A 20,722-nucleotide genomic window follows, 5' to 3' on the forward strand; every position below is an offset into this window, starting at 1 on the left:
GGGAAGGGGCACAAAACATGATACATCCCCTTAAGTGAGTCTGTGCAATGAAATTAAACAAAACATACTCAAAGGATGTGGCTGGTTGGATGCGAGGCTAAAATGTAAAGGGCTGGAACTATAGAAAAATAAACATCACAATTTGAATTATGCCAAAACAAAGTGGGCATGACAGGTCCAGAACCACATACAAATTCAGCTCTGTCAAAAGGACAAGAAGCAATAATAACCTGACAATAGTCAGGGGGAAAAGCATTCCTAAAAAGCAGGTAAGGTGCAACAATCCTGATGATAGAACCGTTCATTAAGCGATTCAGCTCTAATGTTTCATACAGTTTTCATACAATTGGTTAGCCACAAAGGAATCTAATGCACCAATAAAGCCGTGAACCGCAGTGTTCAGACTGTTTCTGTCATGAAGCGATAAGCTATTAAACCTGCAGATAAAAGGACAAGGTTAAAAAAAAAAAAACTCTAACAGAGTGGAAAAGAATAACTGTACAACGACAAACGCTTAACCATTAAATTGCTTGCATCCTTCTCCAAATCATTGTTTAACTGGACTTCTTTTGTCAAATTTATTAGACTCACTGCAGTAAATTCTTCTTGTCAGAGACAGCGTGAACTCCAAAGAAACAACAAGTGACTGTTCCTGCTTGCTGCATAACTTAATTACATGAATGCTATGCTGGCATTCCTTTCCCTCTTACAATATTTGTATCAAACATTCACCGTATCAACATGTGCACTATCAGTAGCGTAAAAGACTGCCTGGAATGCAATGAATGGTAGGCATAGACCTTTTTCCCCATCAGACTTTGACTTGAAACAGGACAAGCGTAGGTGTATTATTATGGGCTGCATTTCACTCTGAGAAAATTGAGAATTTGTGCTTTTTCCACAACTAAGCAGAATGCAAAAGTGGAACCCAACTCTCAATAACACATTTAAGCTCAACATCGTAAACCGAAGGGTTTGTCGATAAATCAGAGGTGATATTGTTATCCCAATATTCAGCAAAGCATACTGCATGTTTTCCCAATATCACGCAACTCTTATGTGCAGAGGGTGGAGATGGTAAACTTGGCAAAAGCTGCTTAGAAAAATCCCAAAGACCATGAAAAAGAGAAACAGATATTCAGCCAGTCTTCAATCTGATGTGATCTTACAACATCTGTGGGAAGCAAGCCCAATCCACAAAGACCACACCCCACAACCCACAGAGCCCAAAGGATCTATTGCTAATGTTGTGGTACGAGACACTCCCTCTGAGAGACAAGCTTCCTCCCAACAACATTGTTTGTTCATGCAGACAGAAACAGACAATAACTATGTTAAAAGAACATTTCGACCTCTAGAGGTTGGGAGAGCGACTGAATGTGACGGACAAAATGACGGTCACATTTTTAGCCCCAACCTTAAGGGTAAAAATTATTTCTAATACCAACCAAGTGATGGCTTTTTTTTATTTTTTAATAAAGCCAACCAGAAAGTTTCAAAATGCCATCGTAAAACATTAACATGTAACCAGGTAACCAGTAAAATGGTTTCCATGGGTGTGACAATTACATTGTAAAAAGCTTTAAAGACCGAAACATGATCTTTTTCTAACACTAACCACGTAACGCTATCACTTCACCCCCACCAGGAGGTGAAAAAGTGTTACTGAGGAGAGTATGTTGGTCAGAATCTCACGCCACACAAAGCCGATGGCTGCGCAGTCCTTAGCGGCTCCACCCATCAGCACTGGGACATTCTTTGGTTTTGGACCGTCAGACTGAAAATGCATTTTGTCACCTTTGGCTCTCGGACATTTACATCAGGCCTTTCAAATATGTATGGAAAATAAAATCAACAGTCAAACTGATAAAGAAAACAATTCAGACTCACACTGAACGCTCCAATGAACAAGAGGAACAACCACAGTTGTGTTGCGTTTGTTGAAACAAAAGTATAATTTACATGGTCAAAAAGTGAGACGGAAACTTAACGTCAGTTTAAGGTAAATTCAATGTCACTCAAAAGAATTCTCTGCCATCTTATGCAACTATGAAACGATAAGAGTCATTAATATTAATAACTAATCTCTCTGTATAAAGACAGTGCTGCGTATGCAGGGCTATAAAACACAAGATAAGTGATAACACAAGACTGTGGCCTCGTGTAACACATGCAATGGTGTTACTATTGAATACCATTGCATGTTTCGGAGATGACAGCAGCAGGTCAAGTTTCCCTTCAAGAATATAGCCCCTCTTTTAGCCTGGAATGGCTCAGCACTTGCAGTGACGCTTCAAGTGATCTAACTCTCAGCTGATTGAAGTCCCTTCTCATAGATCAGAAGGAAAAGCACAACAACAAAGACACAGAAGCACTCATGCTGCTGAAGTGGTCTCCTGTCAGGTCGTTATTACACTAGGTTGACGCTCCCTTTGTTTACTATCTGCCTCTTAAGGCAGAGTGACAGAAAGAGGATCGAGAAGTGAGGGATAGATGAATGGAGATGCGAACAGAGAGATGGCCCTGCTATGCTCCAGCGCTGGGCGTCAAGGACAGACGGACCCTCGAATATCACAGCATTCGTGTAATTAGACAGTGCTCTGTCACACACCAAAGAACTGCTCCCATTTGTGTTATACTAAATGCAGCATGGGTATCCCCTGCTGCGTTGTGCTATTGAGACCTAATGCAGAAGGGGAGCAAAGGGGGATTTGCTCAGATTTAATTACATCCATAATTCGCCCATCTTTTGCTGTAATCACTCAGGGTTAAGCAAATCCACTTTTCAGCGAGCCACCTCCACACCCGAGTAGGTTGTGCCATCTGGATTTTCAGGGGAATTTTGATGAGCCAATACTCAAAGTGAAAGTAAACATCTTGTGACATGCACTGGTAAAATATTAACAGAAAGTCTTTCTACTGAAGTGTTGCATGCATGTGTTTGTGCACCATCTTCTAGTGCGTGATACTGTGTCTCTGAGGCCACCCGCTGCGTCTTCAAAAAGCAGGGAAAATAAAATCTGCTGCCGCATACATCTTTGGGTCTCCTTTTGAGTATCTGTGTGTTCACTGCACCTCTCAGCCAAATCGCGGCACAGGCAGGCAGCCTTTCCGACAGAGGGGGAGACGAGCAAAGCAGATCAAACACAAGCCAACTAATCACAGACGCCGGCTAATTAGCACAGTCCTCAAAGGGGAACCGGGAGTGAATGATGGTTCCCCCTTTTGAATTTCCCCATGACGCTTTGCCGTATGTCACCGTGAGGAGAGCTCGACCAGCGAGGCGAAAGTGCAAAGAGAGAAACCTCTGGCCTTGCTGTAATCTTATCATCTGAGAGCACAGGGGCAAAGTGGCGCTCAATATCCCTTATCAACGTTTCAGCCATGAGCACAACACACAGACACATCCACACAATCACAGCTTCAGAGGCACATTCACAACAATGCTTTATCTCAGCATCCTTAAATTAGACGGCATGTTACGTTTCCCATTTAAGGATTTCTGGCCCGATTAAATCCCAAGCGAGACGATATTCCAGCCTCCAGAGCGGAGCACAGGTTGACTTTCCTGTGCGTAAGCTCAGAGGGCTGATTAACCACCGTATCTGCCACACTGATCCCAGATTTCAACGAGATCAGAGGCAACCAATTACAGATGTGACATGCACGCTCCCTGACACACAGATGCAACCACAGGCACGGTGAGAAGCACATTTCTCCAGGCTCCAGTCATCCCAGTGGCGTGAACACCCACTCAGTTCCTCTTCCTCCAGCTCCTCTCTTCTAATACCAAATAAGAGGGCACCTGTGAGAGGATGCTCAGTTCACCGGCCAATCCTCACAAACACAGAAGCAAACACAGTCAGCTAATAAAGCTTTTAATAAGCCTACGCGAAGAAGCAGGCCACTGAAGGGACGTGGCTTGAATAAAACCCACTCAGCCGCCCTTTCAATTTCTAAGACCTATTTTTATATCTCTCCATACATATTAACATCAAGCTAAACATAGAAATTCTAATTCTAGCTCTGTTGTTGAAAAGCACTGCGTCAGGAAGGTAAACACGCAATCGTTCATTTTTCTTTCATTCCACCAGGTTTTCAGAGCAATAATATCCCGCTATCCTTTAGAAACCTACCACTGGCTGACATTTGCTTCAAGCGATAACAGGATGACGGTTGATATTCATGTGGCACATGAATACAGAGATTCCAGACTTCTGCAATAAAACTGCAATATGCTTTGAACGTTAACAGCTGCATCGGTGAGGCTGGAAAGTGGAACAAATCAATGAGGCTGGTCAGACAAGAGAAAAGACTTTTGAAAATAAAACTAAACTCACCAATTTATGGTTGAGCAGCGTCGTAGCAGGGGGGACAAAAATATGAGTAGATAAATGAGAGCATGAGAGACACTGGAGGGCAGTGCTGCAGAGCAGAGCAACAGCTGCTGAGCATCACATCTGCTCCAAGTGGAGTCATCAGCAAACAGACAGACTGGAACCGACCCAGAGAGGCAAGCTCCAGGGAGAACAGGGGATGGACAGAGGAGGAAGGCTGGAGGGAAATGTTAGTACAGTAAGGCATCAAGGGAATGTGATGAGAAGGATGCATTTTAAGAAAAAGCGGGTGGAAGAAGATGAAATGGAGATGGTAGCGCAGAGAAGCACAGAGCTTTTACAGCCTGTTACTCCCCCCCCCCCTCAAATGGAGGTGAAAGGGTGGGGTGAGGTAGCATGGTTTCACATCCAATCACTTGCTGTCTTTTACCTTCTCTACCCGCTCTTCTCACCCCTTTCCTGACTTCCTTCCTCCAACTCACTCCCTCCCACCCGCCTCCTTTTTCTTCAGCAAGACTGACAGAACAAGAGACGTCTGTGAGAGTAAAGATGAAAGGCCGGGGGGGGGGGGGGGTAAGTGTGTTTGTGAGGTGAATGAATGAATGACCTCTCTTATCCCTCAGTTCCACGTTCATGGAGTTCTGCCCCAACACAATAGCACAAAGAAGAAATACATGTAACATTGCAGGGGCATGGATGTCAGTTTTCATGTTTGCTTTGCATTTGTGGCTCATATCTATATCTATATTCCATCAAATCTAGACCCTATATCTATATCTAGACCCATCAAACACCGCTCTAACAAGGCTGCGACAGCATGAGCATCAGCTGCAGCCGAGCTCCATGTCCTGTAGTGTACAGCATACCATCAACCTGAGGAGAAGCAGAGACCCTGAGAAGTATACATTGTTCATTCATGATAGCAACCACAGCCACTGAGGGCAACCCCACAGCAGAGCAAGGAGTGTCATTTGGCAGCAAATGAAGGGGAAAAAGAAAAGCAGTTTCTGCATCTCTCGGCGCTCTCACAGCCAGCTCTAACATTAAGTTGGTCTGTGCACAGGACAAAGCTCAGTTTGTGTTCAAGTCTCTGCATGGTGAAATAAGCATAGTTGCTGCCTGTCTCACATTTTCCTTTAGCTCACCATCTCCTGTCCTCTCATCCCGTCCCCCTGCTGTCTCAAAGAACAATCCACTGACACAGCATGCTCTTCCAAAATATTTACTATCTCAATACTGGCTGAATGGAAAAGCTATTTTCTTACCCGGTCTGATGTCTTATGTTCAAACAAACCCTGCATACACATACTTGTTTATCACGCCTGCTCTGGATCGCACTTTTCTTCCTTTACACCAAACTCACCCACCGCCCTTAATAAACCTTCCTTTCGATTTGTATCTTCGACTGATCTTGAAATTGGTGAAGAAAAACAGTTCATCAACCCACGTTACCTGCTGCAGAGTGTGTTTCCGTGTCACTATGATTCAATACCCCTGACACCCGTCTTCACACCATTCCCTGTGCAGCTCTTTTGCTTCCAATGTTCTCCTGTTTCCCTATTGCAATCAGGCACCTTACACCCTCCCAATTCTACTTTTCTTTTTCCCTTACTGAATCCTTTCAGCTAACCAATTTTCACTGCAGCTTTAGTATAACGGGCAAACCCAAACACGAGTTTATCAAGAATCAATAAGTGAAATCAGTCGCTGTGTTGCAAAGCTCTGGCTTTTCTTGGCTCCTCATTCATTAGCATAAGACCATAATTTACTTCTGTGATGTGGCTGGATTCTATGCTTATTTTTAATTTGCTTCACTTATGTTTTTTTTTTCTATCTAGACACATCCCTAAGGTGTCCAGTGTTTTTGAGTGATTGTTAAAGAACTGTAATCTTCAGCATGCTAATGAGCATGCGTTTCATCACAGTGAGTGAAATGTTGGATTGATTCTTCTGCCTCACGCTGTACTGCATCTTTGACTTATTTTCAGGCTTGCCACCCTCCTCAACTCCGATAGTGGATGTGGTTCCTTGGGCTGCACCTGTGTCTCATTACCGCCACTGATGGTTCAGTAACAGGCGCCTCTCTTCCTTCTCCATTGTGCTCACATGCTTTCCCTGCCTTTAGCTACTGCCAACACACATTTACCTCCAACAGTATGCCCTTCCAATTGCTCAACACATGATCTCTGGAGCCTCTTTTCACCAGAAGCTTCTGCTATTATAGACTCAGCACAAATGGGATATGTCAACTGTGAGGTGATCTAATGATTTTGTGCACGACAGACCCATGACCTCAATTTATCACGAGGTCCTCAAAGCAAACCTTTTACTTGCACATGACCTCTAAATTCTACCTTAGGCACGCGTGCCACTGTCAAAGCAGTTTTGTTTGATTTGTTGTGACTCTCATATGTTCATTATGCAAACAAATAGTTGCAAGAGTAATATTCACTCACCTTCACACACAACTCAAAAGTTTGCCATCACATAAGATGGAGAGCAAAAAGCTCAAAGCAGCAAAGCTACACCCTTTATGTGGTGAAATTAGGAAATATTGCTGCAAACAAAAAACTGTCTTTAAAGATGCTTGAACATTAAAAACTAAAAGAAACTGTGATGTGCACAAGTTTGTTTTTTCTCCAAACCAGCTTTTTTTTGATTGTGCCCGGGTTTAGGATTTAGGTTTAGAACCTCCAAGACAAGAAATTCAGTCTAATATTGAATGTAATCAGTCTGGCTTAACTATGATATGATAGCCAATATTGTCTTATTTCTAAGGCCAATTAACCCTGGTGTCTGCATGAATTCTGTTTGAATCTCATTATACCTGACAAAGAAATGCAATACCAGGATTACACAAGTCTTAAAATTAACTACTGGCCTTAAAGAACAGCCTTGATAGCCTTGATAAGTTGCGCCAGAGTGCAACAGAGTCTGAAGATGTGTGAAGGGGGACTGAGTGGCTATAAGCATTAGAAGATCATGGAAAGACTCTCTCCTACGCATTGCATATTAATTCTTCTAATGCAGTGAGGCTCAGCTTGTCACCCGTTGACACTGCATAATTATGTCATCTTCAGGGGACAAGCTTTTTAAAGGGCAGACATGTGGTGAAGTAGACTACCTTTGTCGATGGAGATGTTTGAAAATGTCAATACACGTCTAAAGACAGCTTTAGTTTTAGCTGGTTCAGACCTTTAGGTTGGAAACAGATCTGAAAGGACACTAAAATGAGCACTATGGGGTATCTTAATAAAGCTGGCAAGTCTTCCATGGAGGAACCTTTTTACAGAAACGAGCTAGCCAATTCTCTAAGTATTATCCTGAGTGACAAGAGCGTCAATCAAACGCCCAGACCCCCTCACCCATTGCCTCCTGCCATCCATCAATCCATCCTGACAGCCCTTCCCTTCCACCATCTCTTTCTGTGTAAATAAACAACAGAAAGAGGAGGATAGGAGCAAGGAGAGAGGGATTCAAAGTAGGACATTAAAACATGCAGGACAAGTCAGGTTCAGGGGGGAGAAGGAAAAGTGATACATGTAGAGTGGAGGGGGGGCGGCAGGCAGGAGAGAGACAGGAAGCAAACTCACAATGGACTGAGGTGATGACGGTAGAGATAGGAGAAAGGGTCATCTGGAAAGAATGAGGGGGAGAGATATATTGAAGAGAAGGGAACCGACTGGCACAAGGACGACAGCCAAATGAGCAAACAGACGTGTAAAGGAATTCTGAGGGTTTGTGGATGAGAGCACAGAGAAAAATAACTTGTATATCAATAATCCATTGTAGGATAAATCAATTTTCTGTCATAAGTAAAGAATGTAAAAAAAAAAAAAAAAAAAAAAAGAGAGTGGAGGGAAAAAGGAGAAAGAGATAAATGAAGAAGAGAAAGTTGATAGGTGGAGCCTGGGGGACTTCTATTTAAAACCAGAACAATTGAGAACGCTTGTGTTAATTTACACAAGCAGAGGAACCACATCCTTTCGTCGTCGCCCCCCCCCCCGGTCCCCCTCACACCCTATCTTCCTGAAGCTGTGTCTATTTAAATGTGTGTTTAAACAGCGAGTGCTGCTGCTCTAATCACAGCTGGCATCACAGCACATTCCCTCTCTGCTTTTCCCCTCCTACCTCCCCTCCAGCAATCAACCTTTTTTGCAACTCCAGACTCAACACACACACACGCACACACACACTCATGCATGCACCCTGCATGACTGTGCCATGCTAGAGAAAAATTCATGAATCACTGGCGCATGAATCAGCCGCAAGGTTCTAGCAAGAAGAGGTAAAGTGGAAAATAGAGGTAAAGGACAGAGTTATGTGGTTAAAGTGTTTCTTTTAAAAGCTTTTAAAAATGGGAGGAAGATTCAGGAGATTGCTGTCAGCAACATGAGGTTGCAGGCAAACACCCAGAGGGTCTTGGTGACACGGAAATAGCACAGAAGAGAGGATACTCAACACCTCCCTTCAGGCTCCTTCTAAAGAGGCCAAGACATAAAGCTCAAACAGCAGGCAGCCAAGTGCATGATCACTGCGTAGCATAAACATGTGTATGTATACAGCAAAGAGCAAATATAGCACTTTCTGCACAGAAATGCCCTTTGAGGAGAACAAAGAAAACTTCAATCCATCCTCACAACAAAAACGCCCCTCCATAAGCTACAATTTCAGGAGAAACAACCCAATCGGCTCTTATTACAGAGCCCCTTTCCTCTGGGGTCACTGCTCAAAGACAGGTCTGTCCATTGATACAGGTGTGGTGCGGGGGGGGGGAGCGGGAAGGGACAGAGGACAATAGATCGCCTTTTCAATGGCCTCCCTCGTTTCACCTGGACTAGAGGGAGAGGAGGAGAAAGAGTCCGACGGGAGCAGGAAGGAGGAGGGTCTCCAAGCTTGACTGAGAACAATGATGTCTCTGTTTTCAGTAACAGCAAGTGCATCATTCTGTGCAGAAGCAGCCAGCTGACCGCACGGGCTAAAATAACACCTAAAGTTTGCTGCTGTTGAACAATGAACCCTTTGGATGCAGTTGAACGTTTGATATACAATTTAAAATGCATAGTTATGAGGTCAACAGAGATGTCCAACCCAGAATAAAATGTGTCAACTATTGAAATCAGGGTTTATTTTTCCACAAGCTAATGTTTATCTCTGAAAAAATAGGGTTTTTTAGGACTCATTTAGTGTGCTCTGATGTTAGAAGAGCAGAAAGCAACAATTAGGAGAATTATGCCTGCAAATATTTAGCACTTTTGGTTTAAAACTAACTTGATCCATTATTTAGCAATGCTTCTGAAAATCCTGTGGATTGAGTAAAATATATAAAAGAGTGAGTGCTTTATTCAAAGGACTATAAAAGAGGGATGGTGTTAGACAGCATTCTAGTTTAACAAGTGTACTTTGTGTTTGTGCCATTTAAAGCAACAAAATGGGACCGTATTGACATAGTGTGCAGACAGTTCTATCTTTCAAGGCCACTGACACTGGACAATACGTTTATCTGAGTGAGAATGTTTTGGAAAGCGGAATTTATCAGGGCTGCAAAGTATGTAAAAACGACTACATTTTTATTTATCAAAAAGAAAAACGCAGTCTGCTGAGAATGACCAGTAAATTCTGCATGCACACAGCAAAATGAGCCCCGATCAGGGGAAAACCAAAGAACCGGTTTTGTCAGTGCTGTTGCCACAACATTAGGCAACACTAATGTGTTTGAAAGTAGCTTTGTACAGTCTGACAAGTTCAAAACCAGATCTGAACGCTAGCCAAAAGCAAAACATGTTAGATCATTGATTTTAGCCTGGACTTAGCAGAGTATCATAAATACAACTCCAGATTCAACACACAGGGAGTCTGCCAGCGAAGTAAACCACCTAATTCCCTCTCCCAAAATCACTTCAGGGGAGTAGCCACAGCGCTAATCTGCTCACTGTGTTTGGTGTACTGACATGAATTGCAACGCATGCAGGTTTAAGAAAGGATGGCTCAAGATTTCAGAGTAAGTAAGGCTTTTTCCTGCAGCTTTATTTTGTATGCAACTGTGCTCCCATCAACCGAGTGAATCACCTCAAACCTCCCAAGACCAACATTACCTTCTGTTCAAAGGCAATGCTTGTTTTATACTTGGGAAGTTCCCAAATAAGTGAGAAATTTAAAAATGGCAGATTAAAGCTTGGGTATTGAGAGTCTAACGATCCATTGAAAGTAATCGTTCTATTTGTGGGCTTTTGTACAGTTCTGGTTACAGATAGACTTGCCCTGATTGCTTGACTGGTGACCAGAACCTGAGGATTTTCAGCTCGACTGACTATGACTGGTGACCTGCAGGTCAGGCTACGAAAAACTGAATTTTATCCCCCAAACGATCGGCAACACACAGAAGTACAGCCATTACAAATCATTGAACTCAGACATGGATGACCAACCATTGTCAGGAGCTGAGCATTTGTTGCACCATCTAAGCCAAAGAAAATATGTCATACTGACAAAGATGTTCTTCTCAGATGTTTTATCAACAGAATGGTTTAACTCGGTCTCTTTGACCCGAAGAAGCAATCAATTTTACAACAGACACTCGGAGGATATACAGTCATTTCTTTTCAGTTGGACATCATTTGTGCAGAAAGCTGCTTCTTTAGATTTAAACTTACAGAGAGAGAGAGAGAAAGCACTAACCTGTCGGAGTTTAGGAAGAAATACAAAAGTACTAGAGTCAATGTTTAATTATGAGGTTTATTTTAAAAGAAGAATCATACATCATATAGCAACGTCCTGGTAAAGGAAGAAAAAAAAGCACATGACGCTTCCAAAAAGCAATTTTCTGTAACAGCACTTGTTTGTATCACTCTTCAGACAGGGAATTAACTTTTCAAATGTAATCCCGTTTCACCTTCAGTGTGAGAGTCTTGTTTGATGAGTCAGGCCATATTACCAGCCCAGCCACTGCCTGCAAAGGGAAGAAGAATGTGTGACAGCACCTAGCAGCAAGGGAGTGGACACTGTCAACCTGATCTCAACGCTGCATGACAGTTTAGCTCTGCTGAAAAGAAATCAAGCCCGCATCTCTTCCCATTTCCCTGCCCTAACTACTTCCTCAGCTCACTAGGTCACTTGACTTTGTTATGCCATGTCTCCTTTCTAGTCATATGTACAGTAATCAAGTGATTCAACCCTCAGATCAGCTCAACATCGCTCAGTGCCGCGTGCAAACGTGTGCAGTGGTTGAGTGTAATGGGGGTGGCTGTGGTGGCGCTCTGCAGCCTGGACAGATCGAGGGACACAGACGGAGAGGAGGGTGAGATAATCAGGGAAGGGGTGAGACGCTGTCGAAGTGGCACAACAAGTTAACCTTAAAAAAAATAAAGCCTACCAGGGTAAAATGGCTTTTGGCCAGAAGACAAAAGGAGAGATAAAGAGGAAGTCTGATTGACGTGTGGAAGAAAAAGAAAAAGAAAACCTCGTTATGAAGGTACAGACGCCTGCAATCCAAATGTCTATAGGGAGGATGGGGGCTGTTGAGGAGATATTAACAGCCAGAAGACAGGGGAAGCAATTGAAGAGGACAAGGAACGCAGCAAAAGCAGTGTGGATGAGCGAAAGGAGAAACTCCAGGACTGAAATAAGTGGAAGACAACTGGGGAATTGGACTGGGGACAAAGAGATGAGTAAAAGGGGGAAGGGGAAGGAGAGGAAAATGGAAAGCATAAGAGGCTTGAAGAAAGTAACAGACATTCCAATTACAGAGGAAGAAACGAGGGACTAATGACAAAGCCAAGGAGGAGAACAAGAAACGGGATGAGGAGAAAAAGAGATACAGTGAAACACGACAGTTTACTGAGCAGATGGATCAATTATGTGGACCAAATTACAGAGGAGGAAGTTGTTGCATTATCAGAGCATGTAAACAGAGGAAGACATGGACCGAATGAATCAAAATGGAGGAAGTAAAGACACAAATGTGACAAAGGGGAGAGTGACAGAGGGGGACAAGTAGCCCATTACTGAGCAGGCAATCAGTTGGGCAGATGAGACAAATCACTTCAATGAAGGAGGACCTGTTCTCCCTGAGGAGCCCCACCAAACAAACTCCGGCACACCGTGTTGACAAAACACAAGGCTGATAACTGAATAACCTGCTGCCTCCATTTGACCTTAATGTGCTGCGGAGGTTTTAAATGCTCCTGCCGTTCCAAGGCTCTGGGGACTACCGACGAGTCTGCTGCTTATTTATCAACCTCACAGCAAATCTTAAAAGCAGCAAGTGACACAGAAGATACCGTGTCAAGATGGAGTCGGAACAACACCGATCGTCTTGTGAAACTCCCGACATGCCTTCATAATAAATGAAACCTGTTCTGTACCAACTCAGGGATTACATAATCAGCTTTCTTAGCTCACATTTCTGAGGTTGAATCAGTGTAGAAAAACAACATGTTCACATGGCGGGTGTGTAATTTGACCCTTTCGCTCAGATAAGAGTCCTGGATCACCAGGAAAGCTGACCAAATTGGAAGTAGTCTTGCATGAGGTTTTTGAGGTGCACGAGTCTCTATCCAGTCACGCCAAATTCAATTTCCTCCCATAGCCTACCCATAGTCCACCACTCCACCTAAGTGCGAAGTGGACATGACCTTGTCAAAGTCAGATTTGATGAAGATGCAGCACGTTTGTGTGCATTCATGGTGGTGTGCAAAGGTGTACTGACAGAAGGGAAATGTGCGAAAAGAGCCACAGGAGCCGCAGCGATGGCAAAACTAGCTCAACATCTCACAAGCCGGGGGCAGAAAGGACGCAGGGAGGGATTAGCAGAGGAGGAGAGATGTTTCATGGTGCTGTCACGTCGACGGTGCAAGCCCTAAATGTTTTCAATATCACATAAGGGCACTGCATCATCCACCATTCGATAGCAGATCAATAACACAAACCACCTTCCACCTCACAAACTACATTTAGATACATTAAGGTGACTGCTAATGAGCAGCTCTGTATGAGGACGTGCCAAGGAGGACGCAGTCAAGGGCCTCAGTGCTTAGCTGAACAGAAATCTGATGACTGCCCCGTGGGGAGGATTTCAGAAATAAAAGAATGTAAAAAGACAAAAGAAAGAGGTGAAAGATGACAGAAGAGGGTAAAGGCCAAGTAACAGTCATAAAAAGAAAAAGGTCAGTGCAAGCAGTCTTTTCCCTGTCTGCAACGGAACCACTCTGGCAATTAAATATGTGTCAGATGCTTTAAGAGACAGAGAGAAAATGAGGGGAGGGAGGTACGACTAAATTACAAATGAGCTGATAATTCTTACCCTCCGTGGTTCACTCCCGCTCGCAGTTTCCTGAAATCCTCCTTCGACTCCTTCTGCCAAACACTGCGGTGAGGAATTTGTAAATGTCGAAATCCTCAACCCCTACTCGCCCCTCCACCTTTGCCAGTGACTTTACAGCTGGTTCAGAGACACCCATCTCCCAAGTCTAGTTAATTAATCGGATTTTATTTGAAAGACTTTGGCTGCCTTTCAATTGTTCTTCAATTGGAATTACTGCTAATTCTCCATATTAGCTGAGATGGAATGGGTTTAACCTGCATCTCCCTAAATTCCATCTGGTGTTAGTTGGGAACATGTAGATAGCAAAATGCAGACTTGGCAGAAGCTTTCTTGACTAATAGTGTGGGAATTTTTGTGCGACTGAAAAATAAAGTGAGCCACATACATAACGGCACTGCAAAGTTAAAGCTCTGGCATGCTACTCCAGCAAAGCGTGCAGTCTTAAAACTCTGCATTATCTACAAAGATGTGGGTGGTGAGAGTACATTACGGAATGGTCTCTTGCAGTCAACCTTTATCAGCGTGTGAGCGCACACATTTGATGTAGATTGCCATTTAACCCCACATCTCTGCCAAGAGAAGCATCAACCCAACCGCAGTCACATTTTTTTGGAAATCCCTCAGCTGCCCCATTCATATTAATGTTTGGCATTCCTTCTAAGAGGAGGACTTCGGCTCATTTTCTTTTCTGTATCAGATGGGACTGACTCCAACAGTCTGGCAACACTGAAAGCCAAACACAAACATCCCAGTGGGGGGGCTCTCAGTGTGACCTCAACACAGGTCACCATCCAGCCAGCATGTACAGGCAGGCGGAGGGCAAGAGGGAGGGACGCTCCGATAAGAAAACAGATCCGTCACTGAGCCACTGGCTTTGCTTTTCTTAAGGCAGAAAAGCCTTTCATTATTAAAAGTTGGAGAAGACGTTCCTTTTGAAATCAAGTGAATAACCACGGAGTGAAAAAAAAAAGAAAAAGAAAAAAGAAAATGCCCTCAGATATTAGGCCTGAGTAAAGCAACGGTAACACAAATGCGCACTGTCATCTTGCGATGTGACACCTCCCTATTATTGGAATGTCAGCTGACTTATAGCCCAGCCTCAGGTTACTGCCCTTATTCATCACCAGCTGGATGTGCAACTGTGTGTGTACACAATTGTATTTGTGGTCCGATACATGGGTAAAAATGCAGAAGATGCACTGACTCGTGCTCATCGACCTCCCTCTCTTCCGATTCATCCATCCAGCCTAATAATATCTGCCAAGTTAACAATAAACTTGATGGATCTTTTGTGTTTCTGGTCAGTGGTAATGAATAGTCTGCAGAGCAAAGTAACTTCACTGAAACTAATTTATCAAAATATCTATACATCTGAAGTTCTCTGAGATGCTGAGGACCAACAATAATGAACAGAGCTTCCATATAACAAGGCTTTAAAACGAGAAGGGCCCTGTGGTAAAATGTTTTCCACACCTCAGTTAAAAAGCTCTCCATCCATCACTGCTTTATTGTTAAATGAGATTCTTCCTAATATTGCCACTACGCTGAAATCCCATTTTACAATAACATACCTGGTGAATAGTAAAAAGCTGTCCAAATCAATGGGCTCATTTGGTGAAATGCCCAATACTTTTATTCAAAGGCGTGACAGTTTTGTTATTTAAAATGAATGGGTCCACATTTACAACAGAAAGATGCACACAAAAGCTCAGCATCACTCACACGTCTCCATTAAGCCATAAATTCACACTTTTATATCTGTACCAACAGACTTTTAATGGTGATTGTAGGAGAAGGAGGATGTTATTAATGCTCATTTTAACGGGAAAGCCCCTTTAGTACCTGTGAGTGTATGTAACAGCTCATATCACGGCTGAAACAAGACTTTCTTACCCAAGTAAAGACACACACTCCCGACCTTTTCAGAATCCTCCTGACATTTACAGGGCCGGTGCAAAGGGGCGAGGACAGCTCATTTACATAATGATAGAACCAAACCACGACAGCCATTAACTCAAAAATCCAAACCGAGACCGAGACCCCTCGCTCCTCTGGGACTAATGAGATACTAAGGACTTTCTTTTTCCTTTTTCTATTAGGGACAAGAAAAATAAACTCCTCTCGTGATCGATCAATTACATTCCCCTTAATGGACAGAGTGCAGTGCTCTTTTTCTGTTGCTGTGATGAATGGTCCCAGGCTTGGCAGGACTACACTGTTCACATCATTTGGAGGGAAATAGTTAGACCTAATAGTTTGAGCTATGGCACACAAAAGACTGCCAAAAGAAACATCCCCGCGAACAGTCGCTGAGTCGAGAGTGCGTGTGTGGGAGGGCAGGTTATGTTGAAACGACTTGTGAAAATGCGTGAACTCTCATAACATTTTCACGATTTGCAATATTAGCTGCTAAGTCTGTGGGATGGAGAAGAAAAAAAGAAAAAACAATTTCAACAACGATGATAAATCCTACAGCCCTGGTGACAGAGCAGGGTGAGGTCACATGTGGTTTATATCTCCTGTCTGTCTGCATCGCATGCTGCTCCTGTCATAAACTGGACAGCCTTGAGTCCAAAGAGAAAGGGGGAGGGAAGCTTTTCAAATGACCCCATGACTACCATCACTCAAACAAAGGCATTGGACAGGAGAGAATTAAAGATGGATAAAAAAGAAAAGAAAAAGGAGGAGAACAAGGCCCTTGTATGTATTCCACAATGGTGGGGGAGGGAGCAAGAGTTGGCGGGAGACGGGGAGGTTTCAAGGAGTAGGTGGGAAGGAGGGGAGGTGGGGTGTCGCCTGTCTTAATCAGTTTCTGCCTGCTGAGTTTTCCAGCCAATCCAGAAACTCAGCCACAGCCTAACGCAAAGCAGCGGGCTGCCGAAAAAAGCCACCTGTTTCCTGAAAACTGATGAGAGTCATCAAGAGTCGCTCTGCATATGAAGGAGCTCTGCTGCGGGCGCTCAGGTACACAAAGGAAAAACATTGGCTTACATGTGAGCAGGGAGGAGGAGGCAGCCGCTTCCCCCAGCTCTGACCCTGCATGTTCACCAGTTTCTCAGGCAGCCAGCCACCCCCTGCACACATGCAGCTTACTCAGCCATAAAGACAATGCTGCCATGGCGTCATACCCCCCCCTCCTCAAACTCACCCCATGCAAGTCCACCCTTCTTCCAATAAAAACATCGCCATGGTAATGGGCCAAGCCTTTCTGACCCACATCCACGGTGGCTTCAAACCTTTGGGAGAAGAGGCTGGGGGGTGGCATTGCAGTGTAATTACAGATTCTAAACTGGCAGCCCACCTGCCTGCTTTGATTAAGGTATACATATATTAAGTATAAATAAAACAGAAATATTACAGAAGCCAACCTTGATTAAAAACCCATCAAACTCAATATTGGATTTTTCATTAAAAGCTGGGCCATATTAAACTGAACACTGCGCAGAGAATTAAATCATTTCTCCTCCACTTAGACTGAAGTTAGCGGTTATTGTCAGAGTTAAAGAGGAAAACGGCAAGGTAGACGAATTAAAAGTTTCAGTTCCACATCTGTTGCAGCAGACGTTGCACAGTTTTATAATAACCTCAAAGCAAGGTCAGAGTTTCACTTACAAAAACAAACAAAAAAAAAGTCATTTTTAAAAAATATAGCTTCTCTGGCTGAGCCTTCTGTCCCTCCTAACTCATAAATATGTAAAACCTTTTGTTTAGTTCCCCCCCACACACGCATGCTTCCCTCTCTTCACTAAGAGCACTTCATGTGCTGTTAAATCAAATTGGACTAAACCTGTGCATTGCATGAATAACTCAAGAGTGACTGTGCTCATGAGTCCAGATTAAAAACGACACCATAATCAACCACATCGCTGAGAAACAAATGTGCTGTAGCCGTGCCAGCACGTTAGATCTAGTCCTACATTCCTGCCCCAATTACAGCACAAAACAAATAGCTGGCCTGGCGAGGCACAGCAAAGAAAATGGTGAACTGGTTTCATGCCATTCACGAATATGTTAATGGGTTAACTGCATGCCAGGAATATTTTCTCCTCTTTTTGGGTGGTGATGGGGGTGCGGGGCTATGGTCATGGCACCTGTGGGTTACCTGAGCTCAAGTAGACAGGAAAACACCTAAATAATTCATGTAAAAGAGCCAAAGAGCAGACGGGCTCTGACACTTTAAAGTCACATTTCTAGAAGTATAATCACTGAACGATGTTGCGCACGAGTTTCTAAACAAATCCAGACTCTGGTTGAAGGATTTGTCCTCAGTACAGACCACGAAAATAAGTTTGTTATCGTTACTGCATCTGTGTACATTTAGGGCTGACTCCGTCCTTATCAACAGGGCTGCGACTGGATGTGTGGAAAGGGGGAAGAAAATGAACAGTGCGTGTCGATGAGAAGATGGGTGGCTTCGGGGAGAGAGAGAAAAAAAGACTCAACCCGAAAGTTGAATGCTTTCAAATGCACGTCATCGATACACCTGCTGCTCAGAGCCACACCTTAGGGAAACTAAAGATGGCGTTGAATCACCACCGAAACTCAGGTCAAAGAGCAGTGACCGAAAACTCGGGAAGAATCCGGAAGGGAATGAAGTTTCAACACCTCATCTGACGTGAACCTAATAAAAACTTTGGAATTTTTTTCTAAAAGATAAAAGCTGGAAAACCCCACCGGGGCAGTGAGCTTTGAAATGTACCTCCGTGACAGGTAATAGGTTTCAATTTGTTTCTCATGAGATCATTTGTTTTTTTTCAGCTCCGACAAGAAATTAACAGGTAACGTTGAGGTGGAAAATAGGTGGACACTCCAACACTTTAATAAGTCGTGATTTCTTACCGTGCTGGAGAAGTATCGACGCAACAAGGCAGAGTAGTCCGATCATTTTTGTGAAGTCGGACCAATTTCGGGCGTCATGTCTCGCCATTATGCTCCTCTGTGAAACCCGGGACGCAGTCTCTCCGAATTATATGAGAAATAGAAACAACGCCGACTCAGGTTCCTTTTAAAGTCTCACTCATTCAAGGCAAAAAAAAAAATAAAGATAAAAAAAACTAGTTCAGCTTCAGGACAGACGAGGGGGTCCAACAGAGATTGTTGTTTTTAAAGAGTCCCTCGCTTCGCCTTTAAGGCGATTTGTGGTTAAATGAATGAAAATCCTCGTGAATTCGTTCCGCCGGCGCACAGGTGAATATTTCCCCAGCTGGTGCTCAGGATATAATGAAGTGCTCCCGCGGTCTCTCTGCTCCAACTAGTTTGCCTGTATGAGAGAGTGAGGCTGTCCGGCTGAGCGCGACTTGTCTGTGATGTCATCGGGAGAGGCGTTACAGTCCTGAGTCCCACAAACCAATTAGGCAGGAGCAGCGGGGGGTGCTCACAGAGCAACTTGTTGAAGTCACCACAAGCATTCTGCCTTTTCTTCACCGAGATGACACAACTTGCGCCTGGATAGCGCCTCAACTGCACAGCAGATGTTAAATTAAGGAAAGTTGCGATTATTTATGCCGCCAAATATGATTTAGATTGGCCTCGTGTGGTTTTACAATCTGTTCAGCATACAACAGACGAGAATGAGCTCCACAGAGAACGCATCAGAAGAGGGATCCCTCTTCCGAGATCAGGAGACAAGTAGAGCTCGTGTGTACAGGGCAGTAAATTCACTTTGATTTGAAGGAAACTTTTCTGTCATTTGAAATCCGCATGAAGATGTATTTTTTTAATTATACACATGCAGACATGTTTTAACACTGGAGTCATCCATGACAGACTTAGCTTCACTTCACCATGCCTAGTTTTATGTCAAAGCGGCACATACAGACGCCAGTTATGTAAATATTATAAACTAAATCACGACTTTCACCCTTAGAAAAAAGCATGAATTGGCCTCTGTACAGTACATCCAACACTGGTGTGGATGTACGTGGAAGCGGATGATTCTTTCGCCCCCTGCTGTTTGTTTCTGCACACAGGCGCCAGATTTTCTCCTGTAATGTACAGCACAGTAGATGCCAAAATCAATGAACATTCATTATCGAATCTCAAAAAACAAATCCAGGGGCAGTCAGCAAAATCAAATCAAAAGCAAACAGCTTCTCTCTCATGCATCTGTTTGCAGTCTCCAGCAAACTGATGCTGATGAGATTTTTTTTCTTCTTCCTTTCTTCTTCTCCTGCAGTATAACTTCCAATTCATTTTGCCCTATTTTTCTCTGAAGCAGGATGCATACTGGCATAGCAAAGGCATTATCTGGTTTAGGTCTAATCCCTATACCCAAGTGTTTTACAGCCAATGTAATTACATCTCCATAAGTCTCGCTGTCTAAACCAGGCTGTCTGTTTCCTTATGTTCTGTTCCCCTTCTCAATTCCCTTCCAGTGTCTGCCTCTTATTTCCTGACTCCATTTCTCTAAGGAGTAAATTCTGAAGACTCTGATAATAATCAGATGTCACACAAAGCTCTGCACACCAAAAAAAAAGTAAGTTATATTATTTTTCTGGACTTCTGTGCTTGACAAAGAGGCAGGAGTGTTATTTTTGCTTTCCACTCCTTCCTCAATGTAAACCGAAAGACTGTGAGCCAGCTGCCATTCAAACTAAACAGCTGTGTGTTTAAAACGGCTAACACATTTTGGATGAGAATATCTAAATTTACTGCAGCCTTCTGGCACTGCAGCTGAATAGCTTGAGGTCTAACACATTTACAGAAAAGTGTGCAGGGACCACCCATCCTACCACTTTGACCACTAAATCGTATGCATTCATAGTAGAATAAGGAGCTTTAAAGAAAGCGGCCGCCAAAATGGAGGATTTCAATCCCTTTTCTTCACACACTCCATTTTTCATACCCATACCAAATCGACCTTCACACCTTCTACTTTCCTGCTACCACCCATTTTACTCATACTGTGCCTCACCTTACACCCCTTACACCTTCACTTCATTTACACGTCCTTTCTTCCCTCCCGCTTCCTTTCCCTCTTTCCATGTCATTCAATTTCTCTCGTCCACTCGTCCTTCACTCCTTGCTGCTAGTTATCCATCCTCATGCTCTCTGGGGGTCTGTG

The 20,722-nt window shown here is 43.5% G+C and overlaps 1 protein-coding gene across 3 annotated transcripts in view; it reads right to left on the reverse strand.

The window, feature by feature from the left end:
- The window catches only part of LOC140316225 (poliovirus receptor homolog), an 86,523-nt gene extending 67,599 nt beyond the window's left edge, over window positions 1-18,924 (reverse strand). For all 3 annotated transcript variants that reach the window (XM_072393969.1, XM_072393968.1, XM_072393967.1), the window contains exon 1: window positions 18,499-18,924. In XM_072393969.1, coding sequence (XP_072250070.1) covers window positions 18,499-18,586 — 88 coding nt within the window. In that variant the 5' untranslated portion in view covers window positions 18,587-18,924. The remainder of the gene's footprint in view (window positions 1-18,498) is intronic.
- Window positions 18,925-20,722: the final 1,798 nt, after the last annotated feature.

This window comes from Leuresthes tenuis, unplaced genomic scaffold (assembly GCF_036924035.1).
Source record: "Leuresthes tenuis unplaced genomic scaffold, fLeuTen1.0.hap1 SCAF_10, whole genome shotgun sequence".
Classification (NCBI taxonomy): domain Eukaryota; kingdom Metazoa; phylum Chordata; class Actinopteri; order Atheriniformes; family Atherinopsidae; genus Leuresthes; species Leuresthes tenuis.